The 16,824-nt window shown below is 28.0% G+C and overlaps 2 protein-coding genes, 1 long non-coding RNA gene and 1 pseudogene across 3 annotated transcripts; 2 read left to right on the top strand and 2 right to left on the bottom strand.

The window, feature by feature from the left end:
• The first annotated feature begins 582 nt into the window (after positions 1–582).
• On the top strand, positions 583–3,783 carry LOC106415312 (methylthioalkylmalate synthase 1, chloroplastic-like). Its single transcript, XM_048753678.1, has 10 exons — positions 583–636; positions 1,141–1,400; positions 1,874–2,087; positions 2,465–2,545; positions 2,730–2,822; positions 2,923–3,009; positions 3,114–3,214; positions 3,286–3,319; positions 3,447–3,521; positions 3,649–3,783. The coding sequence occupies exons 1-10, from the start codon at positions 583–585 to the stop codon at positions 3,781–3,783; spliced, it is 1,134 nt and encodes a 377-aa protein (XP_048609635.1).
• An 846-nt stretch (positions 3,784–4,629) lies between these two features.
• On the top strand, positions 4,630–6,031 carry LOC106425740 (tetraspanin-12-like). The gene is made up of 2 exons (XM_013866455.3): positions 4,630–5,307; positions 5,565–6,031. Exons 1-2 carry the CDS (start codon positions 4,819–4,821, stop codon positions 5,865–5,867), a joined length of 792 nt encoding a protein of 263 aa, XP_013721909.1. The 5' UTR covers positions 4,630–4,818; the 3' UTR covers positions 5,868–6,031.
• Positions 6,032–6,506: 475 nt separating this feature from the next.
• On the bottom strand, positions 6,507–7,747 carry LOC106415302 (annotated as a pseudogene).
• Positions 7,748–11,188: 3,441 nt separating this feature from the next.
• On the bottom strand, positions 11,189–11,874 carry LOC125581378. The gene is made up of 2 exons (XR_007319023.1): positions 11,511–11,874; positions 11,189–11,410 (listed from the first exon to the last, which is right to left on the bottom strand). It is a non-coding gene; the product is annotated as an uncharacterized LOC125581378 (long non-coding RNA).
• Positions 11,875–16,824: the final 4,950 nt, after the last annotated feature.

Genomic DNA, 16,824 nt, shown 5'->3' with positions numbered 1-16,824 from the left:
TCTCCTCTACGTACGTCATCGTTATGTAATATACGAAATAAAATAAAATAAAGATTATTTATTTGTATGTGTTGTTAAACACAAAGAACTTCCATTTACGATAATCATTTTAAATTACTACAAATGATGTACTTTTTAATTATCAAACGCAGAAAGTATATTTAAGTCCAACTATCATAATAATTAGCCTTTTAATAAAAGAATTTGGTAAACCACAAAAATATAAATAAACGATAATAATAATGCCATGAAAACTTAAGTCATCACCCCCATTAAATTTAAATAAGGCTTTCTGAATTAGGTATTCGAAATTTCTTTAGATTTTTACCAGATCTTCCCGTATTGGATTAAGTGTTTATAAAAGATGTTATAAATCCAAGGTTGTTAGACTTATCATTTGTATAAATCTCACTAACTCCACTAACCAGTTATTTAGAAATCCATTACAAAAAATTATATCCATCTATAAATATATGAATTTTATTGTACATGTTCTCCATCTCACTGCAAAACAATTTCCTCACTATCTATCCTCCAAATAAATCAAAATATTTAGTTCTCTCCTCTACGTACTTCATAGTTATGGCTTCGTCACTTCTGACATCTTCCGGAATGATCCCTACCACCGGTTGTCCGGTCATTCTTCAAACTATTTAGTTTTACCAAAGTATTGGTGGCTTAGTTCTAGTGCAAAGGATTAGTTCCCCTATTCCCCGGATTCAAACCACCTTTAATATGAATGGTTATTTTTAAGATTGAAAATTTTAGAGGCTGACTTCGGACCTACGAAAAATTATATATATGATCTACTGTTCAGAACTTCTATTAAAAAAATCTATTTCGTTTTTTATATTACAAAATAATTTTTAATCTAATAAATGGGTTTTTGTTATATGACCTGCAAAACTAAAGAGAACTATTAATTAGTCTGGAAGTCAAAGTAAATAAGCAAATTTGAACCTCGCACAATAGCTTTATTGGTGCCAAACCATAGAGTTAACCTTGTTGTTCCAGAGAAATTTGATATTATTAGAAAGTCACAGTTTAATTAATTAGCATGGTTTTCATGAAAAGTATGCATGCACAAATGAAGAAATTGTCAAAAAAAATTAGCACTAAAAAGATTATATATCTTGCTAGGTGGATGAGGAAACAGGTTATATCCCAGTGATATGCGTCATCGCACGAAGCAAAGAAAGAGATATTAAGGCGGCTTGGGAATCAGTGAAGTACGCAAAGAGGCCGAGGATACTCGTATTCACTTCTACTAGTGACATTCACATGAAATATAAGCTGAAAATGACTAGAGAAGAAGTTGTCGAGATAACAAAAAGTAGCATTAGGTTTGCTAAAAGTTTAGGCTTCAAAGACATCGAATTTGGTTGTGAAGATAGTGGCAGGTTCATATCTTAAAACCTATACATCTCCATTATTTTTTTCACAGGTTCGAAAGAACATAAAATCTTATTACATTGTTTCTTCTATAAAGAGAAGACTGTTTGCGGTTAAATAAAATATTTGATTTGCCACTATAATATTAAATGATTTTTTTTGTAGTAAAACCTCTTTAACTATTTTTGAATCGAAATAAAATCTCTTAGTTAAATTTTCAATGTTTTAAATCCTCAACTTAAAACTCTTAATGTATAATGTATGTTCATTCCGTTCACAATGCTCTGTCTATTTTAAATACAAAACTTTAAAAATGAAACACATTGTTTTAGTTTTGTCAAAAAAAAAAAACACATTGTTTTAGTTGAACGGTTTATAATTAACTTAAAGCGTTAAAAACTTTATATATAAGATTTTTTTTTACTAATGTCATATATAAATTATAATTATAAAATATTAATTTGTGACTAAAATTAAGCAGGTCCGATAAGGATTATATATGCAAGGTTTTTGAAGAAGCGATCAAAGCGTGTGCAACCACGGTGGCCTTCGCGGACACGGTGGGGATCAACATGCCGCAAGAATACGGAGAACTTGTGAGATATGTCAAAGCAAACACTCCTGGAATTAATGATGCTATCTTCAGCGTTCATTGTCACAATGACCTTGGTGTTGCTACCGCCAACACAATAGCCGTACTTTTTTCTAATTCTCCCTTTGCTCATTTATTTACAAAATATCAATTCCAAATGCATATATAACAACGATTTTACATAGGGTGTGGAGAGATTTAAAACTAAATAGATTGATGCTCAAATGAGCTTATTAAACTAGAAATGAAATAGCTCAGTGAGCTTTATTTAACAAGACAAAGAGAGAGAGGATGAAGATAAAGTTGTCACCAAGATAAAAGAGTTTTCGATTGATTCATACAATGAGAAAGGATGCTGCTCAAACTGCAGCCAAAGTGCCCACTTCAGAACTGTTAACAACATATATATATGAGTCTATAACCCTAGTCTAAAAGCTTCTAATGGATCATAAGGTTGGGCTTTTTTTTGGGCTTCAATAGGGTGTATGTGCTGGAGCACGTCAAGTCGAAGTAACAATCAATGGAATAGGTGAAAGAAGTGGAAATGCATCACTTGAAGAGGTAAGAAATCACACATCCAAAGTAAGGTAGAGCATACAAAAATATAACCGAGAAGAATCAATCTCTTAATCTATTTATTGTCTATTGATTTTAAAAACAGTCAAGTCCAGGAAACTCAACACGATCGTAATTTTCTATCATCATCAATTCATCAACAACATAAATATTTATTTGGTATGTATAGGTCGTGATGGCTTTGAAATGTCGAGGAGCATACCTGATGGGTGGTGTTTATACAAGAATAGACAGACGCCAAATTATGGCTACTAGCAAGATGGTAAGGCGGTAAATTTGACTGTTTGACATGTCGAGGAGCTAGTGTTTTCATTCCTTAGCGTTTATAATAATTAACTAATAGGTTGTTAATTCTTGAGAAGGTTCAAGAATACACTGGCTTGTATGTTCAACCCCACAAGCCTATAGTTGGAGCCAACTGTTTTCTTCATGAGAGCGGCATTCACCAGGTTCGGTGCATATATATATACATGCATACATACTAATATATATATATATACAGAAAATCAATTATGAGATAGAATTGGTTATCATTCTTTACACATTATGAAAGGATGGGATATTGAAAAATCGGAGTACATATGAGATCTTATCACCAGAAGACGTAGGAGTTGTAAAATCTCAAAATTCAGGCATTGTTCTTGGAAAGCTTAGGTAATTATTCAATTTTAAGTAATATTTTTTTACTTATTTAACTTATTTGAAAAACCTATGGAAATACGTAGTGGACGTCATGCGGTGAAAGGTTGTCTGAAAGAGGTAAATACATTGTGATTAGATCATTTTTACTCGTTGGTTACACAATGATCATATACAAATACTTAAATAGGAGATCTATATATTTATTAATTAATTAATATACTTGGGTGTTTGTTTCTGCTCTCAGTTGGGATATGAAATCAATGATGAGAAATTGAACGAGGTATTCTCACGGTTCAGAGATTTAACCAAGCAGAAAAAGGTTTTTTTTTTTTTGTATTTTATATCTTCTTGTGCACATATACTTAAAACTAAATTTGATATTATAATTTCAAATACGAATTGATTATAGAATGTCTTACTTAATTATTGTTTGATAATAATCTCAGAGAATCACGGATGATGATCTCAAGGCATTAGTAACGCTGTGTGGTGATGAAATCTTCTCCTCAGAGAAGTTAAACGGCAATGAAATCAACAGTAAAGGCTATGCACCAGACCCTCAGATTTCCTCAGTGGTATAAATATGTGAACACGTTTTATATTTCTGTATCAATGTAAGACAAGTCTCATTTGATATGCATATGTTGTTGTAATGAATAAAACAATACTGAGATGAAAAACTTAAGCATTAATCACTTACCTGGGGGTGTAAAGGTTTCAATTGTCACCCACCTACCGAACTGGAGTTGACATAAGCAAATCAAATATGAGACTGATTTGGTTTTTATTTGATACGCGTAACAACAGTTGTATGAATATATAAACACATAATACATGCATACAAGGTTAATAAATATAAACTAAGATCATCCAGTTTTGACAAAAGCGCGTAGTTATGGACATGAAGTAATGGAGGCAAAGTCAAAGAGCTTAATTCTACACCGTCCAAAGCTTCAGATGTTTAGTTAGTGGACACCACGTCCCAACGTAGTGCCGATGTGGTAAGGGTTGAAACATTTGCCACGTATCCCGTTTTATTATAAACTAACCACTCGTACCACAATAACTGTTTACTAAAATCACAGGAGTTTCTTACATCTTCTTTTGGTCAAAATGTAAATAATTATAAGTGACTTAAAGAGTTTCTATTGGCCTATATTTATATAATATCACATCTTTGATCTATGGATAGTTTTTTTTTCTTACTGAAAACGATCTATGGATAGTTTTGATATATACATACTCATCTCATATAATATACTAATAATAGCTATATGTATGTGTGTTTATTTGTAATATTGAATATCAGATACAATGTTATCAAGTTGATAAAATTCTAAACATATGACGAAAAAATAATAATAACAACTAAATAGTCATAAGTTGAAAATTATATATATAAATAGTTAAGCCGTCAACCAAATCAACCTAACTATGACAAATTTAATATTCACATTTGTTTTAACTTTTTGGTAAACAAGCTCAATATTCCTAGTATACACATATATACCATAGCACACGGAGCCATGTATTTAATAAATAACACTTGACATTTGTTTTCTCAACAAACCGACTTGTCTCTTCTCTCCGCCCAAAAAATAACCGGCGTTTAAACAATGCCACGGCTAAGCAACGCCGCCGTGATAACAACGAACGCAATCCTCGCATTGATCGGCCTCGCCACCTTATGTTTCTCTGTCTATCTCTTCATTGAAGGCCCATCACAATGTCAACGCTTCATTCAAAACCCTCTCATCGTAACAGCGACTCTCCTCTTCTTCATATCTTCCTTAGGCCTCATCGCGGCTCTCTACGACAACTACATCATCATTACTGTCTACCTATTCTTTCTCTTCCTCTCCATTCTTCTCACCCTAATCTTCTCCATCTTCATCTTCCTTGTAACTAATTCTTCCGCCGGCAAAGCGTTTTCAGACAAAGGAATAGGGAATGTGAAGACCGGTGATCTTCAAAACTGGATAGGAGACCATTTCCTTCAAGGTAAGAACTGGGAAGGGATTAAACGATGCATGGCTGATTCTTCCATTTGTAGGTTTCGTCCACGTGACGTTGACTTTGACGCCAAACACCTCTCACACGTAAAGGTATGTGTTCATACATTTCAGTAGGCATTGGCATTTATCCGAACCAAATCCAAATCGTTTTTTTTTAAATACTCGAATGGCTGGATATATAAATTATAATCCAAACCAAAGCAAAATCAAATCTAGTATTCGAAAATATCTGAAAACTTAAATTATTAGTTTTTTTTTTTTTTGGTAAAAAATTTAAATTATTAGTTATTCGAAAGTGTTAATACTTTGTATATATTAGTATGTAAAATGTGTTTTTTTGTATTCAGTTCGGATGTTGTCGACCTCCAGTAGAATGTGGCTTCGAGGCAAAGAATGCTACATGGTGGACAGTTCCAGCAACGTCGACGGCAGAGATCAAAGGGGACTGCAAAACATGGAGTAACACGCAGAGCGAGTTGTGTTATGCATGCGAGTCCTGCAAGGTTGGAGTTTACAAAGGGATTAGAAAAAGATGGAGGATTCTTCTCGTCTTTAATCTTCTTCTTATCCTTCTCGTCGTTTTGCTTTACTCGTGTGGCTGCTGTGTGAAGAAAAACAATCGTGTTCCATGGAAGCGCCGGTTCCTCTGAAAACTCATACTTCATTTTGTTTTTGTTTCTCAAATTAATTAATATATCCTTTATTTTTTCTTGAAATTATTACTTGGTTTGGTTTTACTTCTTGGTGTTTGATACTTCTTGAACATGAATACTGGCTTGGTGTGAATGCATTGATGGAACTATGAGGGCATCCTATCTCAAACAGAAAATAATATTAATTTTTTAAATAACTTTGTTAAATATTTAAATTTACTTTTTGAGAAATAAACCACTGAACAAAAAACAAGTAGTTTTCATGAATCTCCAGAATATCTTTATTTGAAATTCCCTTCTCACTTTCTTTCGAATAATTTTATTATGAAGACCTCTTTTAGATACTTCCAATGGCATGTTCTATGCTCTTGGAAAGCATGTTCTATGCTCTTGGAAAGCATGTTCTATGCTCTGATGATCTAAAACTATGAACTTTTGTAAATAGACAAACTATGTGAAAATTTCCAAGAAATAAATGTTTATTGTTACTAATTTGATCCCATTTCTTAACGAAAGATTATATTTTACAAAAAAAATGTAACTGTAGAACTAATCGAACACTTAAATAAATTTCACTATTATTGCTGAAACTGGAATGTTCTATTGGGAAAATAACATGTCAGGATCAAAAGAAGCTTAGTTGAGGAAAGTACAAGAAACAAACAAAAATGCATAAGCAACTAGTGATGTTAGGAGCTCCAGTGTCCAGGTAGGGTTAATGAAAATCGTCCGGATCATGGGAATGATCAGCGAACCACAGAACTACCCAGCCGTTAGTGCACCAATACTGCAACCATAACAACCAAAACACAATCATGAGAAGAAGAACAATTAGTCTTTTTAAGTTTCAGCAGCACCAGGAACTTACCCTATTAAGCAAGCTCTCCCCAAGCTCTTCTTCGTCTTCTCATACAAGAAATATATACAAGCAGCCAACGATACCCCGCCACCTACAAACAGAACAAGAAGCTTGACTCGTTTCGATTGTCTTTATAAGATTATAAGGGGCCATTGTAGAAGCAAGCAAACCTGAAACGCAGGACCACCTTCTGCTGAGTTAATAATACTCTAACCACCCATAAACGCAAACAAGAAGAGTCTTCTCAACACAGAATCCATCTGAGGCATTTCGACGAAATCAAGAAGAGCTTTGAGCCACAAAGGAGACTCCTCAACTTTCTTCTTCAACCTTGTGTTGAGATTGATCTTACTCTTCTTCCTCAATATAAAACTAGACGTTAAAAAAAAAAGACGTTAGAAGCTTCTCAAAGGCTCCTTCTACAGACTCTCGGCTTCTCTCATGCTCAGCGTACTGCTCTAATAGAAAGTTACGTGAGGCCCATATCTCTTCCTCTGAAGCGCAAGGGGGCTAAGGCCATCTTTAACCCTAGCACCTCTAATGGGTTGCTTAATCAATTTTTTACTAATAAGCACTCTTCGACCACCACTTCTTCAACAGTATAATTAAGTACTCCTTAAATAGCACTTCTTATTTTATTAGGATATTTTCTTTTTTTTTTGTTAAATCCAAAAATTATTAAACACTCCACTTAAACACCTTGGTTAATGGTGCTCTAAGGCCTAAACGCTTGTACGGGTCCCACACTCTAGTCTTGGGGAACGTTGGAACGTTGGAACATTGCCTACACAAAGTCATCACTTCCCATTCAGATAAGAGCCAACAACGGAAAAAGATTGACCCTTTGGACCTTATCTTAATCGAAACTAACTACACAAAAGACATTAGATTCAGTTCAGTTAGTTTGATGAAGCGATGAACGAGTGTAGAGCCGGATAGAGGAAGGGACGACGAGGACATAGCTAATCCGACGCCGTTTTGGTTCAGTTTAGCTTTTAGTCTCCGATCAAGAATGAACTATATCGCTACGTTTCCGAAACTTAAAAGAAAAAAACGTAAATTTTTGAATGACCTCTCATCTTTTTGTATTTTAAATGAGTGTCCACGTATTTAGTAATTTCTTCGATATAACACCCCTGCTTTCTAATAAGGTGATAAAGACACCCCGAAGTTGTGTCAGCAACTATCTATGTTCCATTTGATTACACTCACGGAAGGTTATACTTTTCAGGCTAGACAACTTTTTATCATTTAGAAAATTATTTACTTGATACATTACATGTATGTGGATTATACAACAGAAGTCCAGAATTTGTGTGTGAATGGCAAAACAACAGTTGGTGTTGGAGAGTATTTGTCTCATTCTCATAGCTTCTGAGTTTAGAGTAAGTTAGTTGCGTAACAACTCTTTTCAAAACCCTATTTGTTGGTCGGCCAAGCAATAACATCGCCTCGATGACCATCCAAGTGACACCAAGCATCAGCAGCGCAGCAAATTTCGGAGGAGAAATGTTCGTCCATTGGAATAGCCTTTTGGCTCACCTACACAAGAAATGCAAAACATGGAATTTCAACACCCACTTACATGCCATGATGCAGCTACTTATCATTGCTCTCATCCTGGATACAAAAAGAACAAAATGAAATGAAACATCTTTTTTTTTTGTTATAATCTTTAACTAGATCCTGGCTCGGGCGGGGTTTATTCATTTTTATACTAAAATATTCTAATTTATACAACATTAGTATGTGACAATACTATTTTACATAATTTTTTGTATTTTGTAAAAAAATATTATTTTGTAAACATTATTATGTAACAATTTTATGTTTCATTTCTAAAATTTGGAATTTATATGAAAATTAAATTAAACCGAATTTATATAATAGAGATGAATTTTTTTTGGGATACTATTAAAAATAACAAAACTTATTTTTTGAAAAAAAACTATAATATTTTTTACTTGCAATTTTTTTTGTAGTAAACATCCTATTTGAGAAATTTCTTGAAATACACCCACTTTGATAGCATTTAAGAAAAACTCAATTAAAGATATCCTAACATTTGAGTTTAGGGTTTAACGATTATTGTTTAGGATTTATAATTTACGTGGTGAAGTTGAGTTTATAAACTTGTGCAAATAATTCTTATATATTTATAAAAGTTTTGGTAGGGTTAATTTTTGTGTTTTAATAATAAATTTAAGATATTTATGAAAATGATAATAATTTAAAGGAAAATTTGAAAAAAAAGTATCAAATATGAAATAAAATTTAAATTTGTTGGAATTATGTTATATACTGTAATATTAAACTAGTTTGATAAATGTATGTTCTCTTTATATAGAATAGTGTTGGAATATTAATTTGTTTTGACCTATATAGCTCATTCATGCTCTGATATTAGTATGCATATAAATAATAAATGTGTGTTCATGTTTAATGTATTTGTTCACGTATATATTCATTTCGTGTATATATATTTTCGTCGATTTATGGTTGGAGTAGGAGATGTACAACGTTATATATAGTGACTAATAAACAAATTTGGTATAGTTTTTAAATATTAGAATGAAATGGTTTTTAACTTAATGGAATATATAAACGCTAATAATAGCTGACTAAAACTTTATATATACAATATGTAAATTAAGAGATTAAATGTTTTATCTACGAAGAGGTGTAAATTAAAATTTAACCATTAATAATAATATTAGATTTGTGTTAAGAATTATTAACATAAATTTTAATATTACATGATAGAAGCATTTAGAATTGTGACCTATAAGAGATAGTATAAACTAAAAAACCACACATGTAATAACTCATGATTTATGTGTTTAATAAATAAGATATTTTAATTTTAAATTTTAAATAGAAATGCATTTTTCTTTCCAACAAAACATTTAAAAATATTTGAAAAATATGCACTATTATTATTATGGTAATACAGTTAATGATGTTATGTATTGTTAAGGTAATATAATTAATAAAAAATTTAAAATGAGTGAAATATGGAAAGAAAATTAATGTAATTAGTTTAATGAAATTACCAAAAAAACATTATATTTTTTTACACTGCTATCTATGTTTTCAAGCAATTCTCATTTATATTGCTATCAATGTTTTCAAACAAAACCAAAAGGTACTTTATTTTTAATAATATAGATACTAGTATTTATTTATTTAATATATAATTATTTAAATAAATAATTATTTAAATAAACATTTTTTCGTTAGTTAAAAGAATAAGAAAGATATTAAGTATAAAAAATTGTATTTGGAAATGTAAATGACATTTCTTTAAAACAAGAAAATATGATAGAGTGTCACTTTTAAAAAAGAGATGGAGTATGTTTTTTTTTTCATTATAGCCACTAAATTTGTTTCTACGTACTCTCTCTTTATAATAGAAACTATAATCACGAATGACTGAGAACAGTATTATTTATTATTTTCAAAATATAGTGTAGTATATTTACTGTCATATCTACTAGACTTTGATCCGAACATCCGTGCAGGTAACTTTTCATTTTATAAATATATAACTTTAAAATAATCTTAATTATAATTATAAATTTTATAAAACAATATTTAAAATTTTATTTAACACTAAATTATTAATTATAAAAGTTTATTTAACACTAAATTATTAATTACGAAATAATCATGCATTAATTTAAAAAAAATATTTAAAATTTCTAGTAAAATTTTGTTAGATTTTTTCTCAACAGATTTTGGTATAACTAAAAGTAAAATTGAATTTTACAGTTAAAATTGATTTATTATTAATATCTTTATAACTATTATGTTTTTTAAGAAGTGTTATATATTTATAATCTATGTAAATAATCGAATAGATATAATTGATGAAATTGAACTAATATGACTTTTAATAGAGAAGACTAGACTTTGATCTGCACATCCATGTGGGTAGCCTTTTATTTTATAATATATACTTTCATATTATATTTTGTCTATAATCATTTTTATATAATTTATTGTTGTGGTTTTCAAAATAAATAAATAGAAAATATAGTTCAAGATATAAATTTAACATATGTTACCAATTTTATTTTTTGTATAAAAATATTACATAATTTACAAATTTAATCCTTTTAAACGATGAATGTTATTTTGATTTTTTAGACAATGAATGATATTTATTTATTTATTTATTTAAATAAAGTAATTTCTTAAAATACGTTAATTTACCAATTTAATTAAATTTTCATTTTAATTCATTTATTACTTTTATTTTAATACAATATTGACTATAGTTATAATTTATAAAAATAGTTTATATTTTTTAATAAATATTTTAACTAAAATTAATTTTACTATTCTTATATTACTAATTACGAAATTAATCAATGCAATAACTAAAAAAATATTTAAATTTTTTTTGTAAGATTTTGTTAGATTTTTTTTCAATAGATTTCATAACTAAAAAAAAAAATTACAGTTAAAATTGATTTATTATTAATATCTTTCTAATTATTTTGATACTTTAGGAATGTTATATATTTAATAAATTAATATAAATAATCAAATAGATGTAATTGATTATATGAATCTAGTATGACTATTTTAGAGTAGATAAAACTGATACTTCTTTTTTAATAGAGAAGATTACTATTTTTTTCCCGTTGCATCTTCTTCTTCGGTTCAAAATGTAATTCTGAAAAACAAATTTATATTAAAAATTAGAAAAGTTAAATAATAAATAAAAAAATAAATGAAAAACAGGACTATGAAATATAGGTTGAAATTGTACATACCCTTGACAATTTATCGATGGTGTAAAAGGAATAGCTAGAGGAACATCACAAAGTGCAGGAAAATCGATAATTTTTATATATGGATATGACTTTATAGCATCTTTAAAACACTGGCAGAGATATCTTCGAGCTTGTGTTGTTGTTGCTTTGAGGTTTAGACTATATATAGCATTACAACAAAATTCTGTTGGCTTCTCCCCTGGTTGCCTGACACCTTGTAAACAAGGTTTCACTTTGTGTTTCATCATTGCACAAGTGATGCTACACACTGTTTTAGCATGAAAAGTTGGAGAAACAATGATCATTAAAACGATAGAAACTATGAAAGCAGAATTACACATATTTTTAATTGGCTTTATGTAGTATGGTTTTTGGTTGTGATTTTTTAGTTAGATGTGATAGGTGTATTTATACAATTTTGTGAAAATCTTGACCACCTAAAATTAGAAAAAATATCTCCTTATTATTATTTGAGAAGCACTTTTATTTATTAACCTTACCAAATGTGTGATTAACAAAATTGTCATTACTTAGGTGTCATCATGAGAGTCCTCGTCATACCATTTTTTAAAAAGACCTTCATTTGCTAGATAAATTACATATAATGTCATTGCACATTAAAACTAGATAGTGATTATACTATTTATTTTTCACATCATACATTTAATATCTAGGAATTTTTACTTTTTGTATATACACGTTTACAGTTTTTTCCTTTGTATGCATATTCATATAGGAAGAACATTATAACAATTTTAATATCCTAGACGTAACTACATTTCTCGGATATGCATGAAGATAATGTTACCAAAGCCTCTATTTATTCTCATCTTCTCATTTATTTATCTGGAAACATAAAATTAATCAAACATCTTTGTATTAATCTTTGTAGAAAGACATATTGTTTTTTTGTTAGTTGGGTTTTAGTTCAGGACAATATTGTATAAACATATATCATTTGTTTAAACATTTATCATTTGTCTAACATATATATATATATATACATACATAATAAACATATATAATCTTATTATATATGACAAAACTTATATGATTCAAGTAAATAAATGGGGAATCAATCCTAGAATTTAAATAAATGGGGGATTTGATTGAGTCTTTTAATATCAAATCCAATAATATTAGTTTCCTATATTTACTTGATTCTTTTTGCTAATTTTACGTTTGACCATAATTTATAGACAAAATATAGGAAACTGATATACACAATCAACATAACACAATCTGGTTTGGTTAATATGAGAGAATTACTACAAATTTACACAACTTTCATGACCAATTAAAAATTATACACGAAATTGTAGGAATTTTTTTGCCATTAATCTCACGATGGAATATATTTGATTGACTTAATTCTTATCGCCTATAATTTGTTTCTTTATAATTTGTTCCTTTCATATCATATTATTCTATAGTTTATGTTCTGTTTTATCCTATATTCATAATTTATATCATAAAAGCAATAATTTTATTGTCTATGTTTCGTTTTATCTTAAATTCATAACTAATGTTATCTTACACAAACTATATTTCAATTACACATAACCAATAACACAAGTTTTTTAAAAAAATCTAAGCTTACCTTATATAAACATGCACACTTTTATTTAATCTTTCATTATATAACATGTAAAATTTGTGACTATAACTTTAATTTTTTAATATCTATAAATTAGAAGTGATAATCTCTTTTAGTCCACTCACCACGCACATGACACGTATAACCACTTAATATATTAAATGTTACCGTTGAATAATATGTTGCCAAAACAATAAAATTTGTATTAAAAGAATAAATTATTAATTTACCACTGCGATTATTACTGAGATGTGAGCATCTTGGGTGGCATCTTTAATTACGGTAACAAATATTTCCGTAACAAAATGAAAATACATTATGAAATATCTTTTTTTTGTTATAAAGAAAAGAATATGTTAGTTTAAAAAAAAGAACATGTTCCCTAAATCTAGGTCAATCAATTGAAATATACATCATAAATATAGTGTCATTTTTATATTTTTCTGAGATCATTTCATTTGTTATCTTGTAATTTGTATTATTAATAGACTTTACCTTTTTAACTTAGGTATATTTTATATTATTTGTTTTTATTTATGTCAAAATCTAATCGATTAACCCAACTCATGCTCATATTAAGAGATGACTGGTAAGTGCTACGAATGTTTTACACAACTACAATTTTCTCACAACCAATTTAATTATTATAAATGTTTTAGTAAAATGTAAATTCATAGTTCAAAGTTAAAAAAAATATATAATATTGTTCTGGAAATTATTTTTCTACCGATTATATGTAGTATTCTAAAATCTTTGAAATGATTCTAAAGCAAGAAAATTCACAGCTACGAGCACAAAATATTCGGCTTAAATTTAAATTAAGAACTCAATTTTGATCAACGCAGTGCACAAGTTTTTATTTGATCTATAATTAATTTTAAAATTAAACTAGTGACGATAAAAACATTATATTTTTATTATTTTGTTCATTTGTTGAAATTTTAAGTCAATATTTTTTTCTAACATAAGATTATAAAATATTAAATCGTATTAGTCATTACTATAAATATTGTTAACTAATACTATTTTGTGTTTTTGTTTATTAGTAAATATGACAATAAATACAAGGCATTTTAAAATAAAAACATTATTTTTAAAAAAATATTTAAATCATTTTGTGTAATATTTGTATTTACGTAATGTATATGTGATTCAAAAACTGATTAATTACTTTTTTTTTAGAGCAAGCATTTACAGATTCATTTTGACTCTGTAAACCAAATTGGCAACTCCGCATCCATGTGAACGATGAAGGACGTTTGTTTCCTAGCACTGCGTGCTAAACTGATTAATTACTATAAACATTTAATATTTCAATTATATGATCTATAATCTATTAGATATGTTGTATAAGGTATTCACCCAAAAAAATTTGTCATAGTCAAATAAAAATTAGTTAATGTACATTGTTTGAAATTATTAGTATGTAATATTTGTTTTTTATTTCAGTAATTTATTAATATTATTAACAAACAGTTTTGTTTATAATTTTTATTGGCACTTTATTATTTAAAAACAATTTATATATGATGAAATTGATAATGCAATACACTGCACTTATTTTTTTCTGCCACATATATTCTATATCTAATTTTAAAATTAAAGTTTATAATATACCACATAACTAGTTCTTTTTGATGTTGTACACAGAATAATCTATGCTGATAATAGGTCAGCTTTTAAAATAATAGAATTTCTAAAATAGATAATAACATCCAAATATATAATATATATCATAAAGCCTTTTGTTATAATTTGTTAATATATAACTATAATTGTATATAATTTAATTCAATATCCAAAACCAAATAAATATATGTCACACAAATTTTCTAAAACATAAACAAATATTTAACAGTCAAAAATTAATATATTATATTAAATTAATTGATTAAAGGACGCTATTATCTAAGATAAGAAATATCTTGATAAGATTAATTTGCTACTTTTTAAATACATTATATATTAATGAATTAGTCTAATTATGATTCTTGTACAATAGAATTTTCAATGACTAGCACCCAGCCTGTAGAATCATAATGATTAAACTCTCCATTTGTTTCATTAGTGTTTCGGTCACTATAAGAAATGCGCTTTACGCAGGGTGAATTTTTTTATATTGTTTTTATATATTTGATCATTTTATTTATACATATACAATGCTTTTGTTGTTATTATATAATTTATTTTCGATGGACCAGATCAATTTTTATTAAAAATTATGGAACTAAGCTATAATTAATATATCATGGATTGATCGGATTGGACATTAAACAAATTATGACACAAGAACCTTATTTTTCCCACCGAACACATTATTGAAAAAAATGATCAGTATTGTTTCCACAGTTGAATTATTTTGATATTTATCTTCATATGGTTTTGAAAGGTTTCAAATCAACCATCGAATTGATAAATGTCATTTTAATACTTTCAGTCATATGCTTAAGGAAAACTTAAATTTTTGTAATTTAAAATCGTTCTAAAAAATTCAAAATAAAGAAAGAATCTAACATATAAGAAAAATATAACATATAAGGTTTACTCATTTTTGCAATTTAAAATCATTTTAAAAATTTAAAATATAATATATAAGATTTCCTCATTTTTTTGTAATTCAAAGTCATTTTAAAAAATTCAAAATATAACATATAAGAAAAAAAATCTAATTTTTTATTATTATATGATTAATGTGATTTTTTAATATTTTTTAATAATATAAAATTAAACAAAGATGAAGAATGATGCAAAAATTGTTATCAAATCTTTATTATTCATCGTCATTAATTGTCATATATATGCTAATCATATTAAATAATTTTGTAACTTTTATTTAAGGAAAGAATACATGATTCTTATATTTTGGGTTAATATAATGTTTCTACTAATTGGATTTGGACCAATATTTTTTCAATTGATTCTTAAGCTGCCATGTAAGCTAAATTGTCATCCTAATTAAGTGACACCTAAATATAGTCTCTTTTTAATCAGTACAAACTTAAGATTACAACTTTTTAAATGATCATCAATTGATATATAGGAGATTATGATTTAATGGATTCTTAATTGTATGGACCGTAATTAGCCGGCCTGTTCACAAGCCGCGGTCTCATCTCTTATAAATCCATTTGGTTTTGGTTGATTTATAATAATCTTCATACTTCATTTTTAAATCTATCTGAATTCTTATGAAATCTGTTTATTTGATTTTAAAAATCAGTGGATTTATCAAAAATTTCTAAATCTATTAGAATTTCCAAATCCATTATAATACTAGAACCAATAACCCCCACTAAGAGTGACGCATTATGGGTCCAAATCCAAGTGGCCATTTACATGCTTAGAAGAACAAAAAAATGATTATTATATTTTAAGGTAAAAGATTAGTGGAATTGCAATTTTTTAAAAAAAAAGATTACTGGAATTAAGCTTTATCTTCAATTTTTCAGTTTTCACCATAAAATGAAAAAAAAAATTACAGTTAAAAACTACAACTATAAAGAATTTTTTCTGCCATTCTGCAGATGAATTAGATAAATTTGTTTTCATGTTCCATTTTATTCAATTTATATTACACTAATCACAATCATGTTGACCATATTTATTTTTATGTTCCACTATTTCATCTAATCTACTAAAATCTCCAAATTAAACCTAATGAGCCGTTATATCCAATCAAATTTTTAATTTTGAGCATTATCATCAATTCACTTACTG

The sequence above is a fragment of the Brassica napus genome, chromosome A2 (genome assembly GCF_020379485.1).
Source record: "Brassica napus cultivar Da-Ae chromosome A2, Da-Ae, whole genome shotgun sequence".
In the NCBI taxonomy this organism is placed as follows: Eukaryota; Viridiplantae; Streptophyta; class Magnoliopsida; order Brassicales; family Brassicaceae; genus Brassica; species Brassica napus.
Note: the sequence above shows the minus strand (reverse complement) of the source record. Positions and strands in the feature narration are given on the sequence as shown.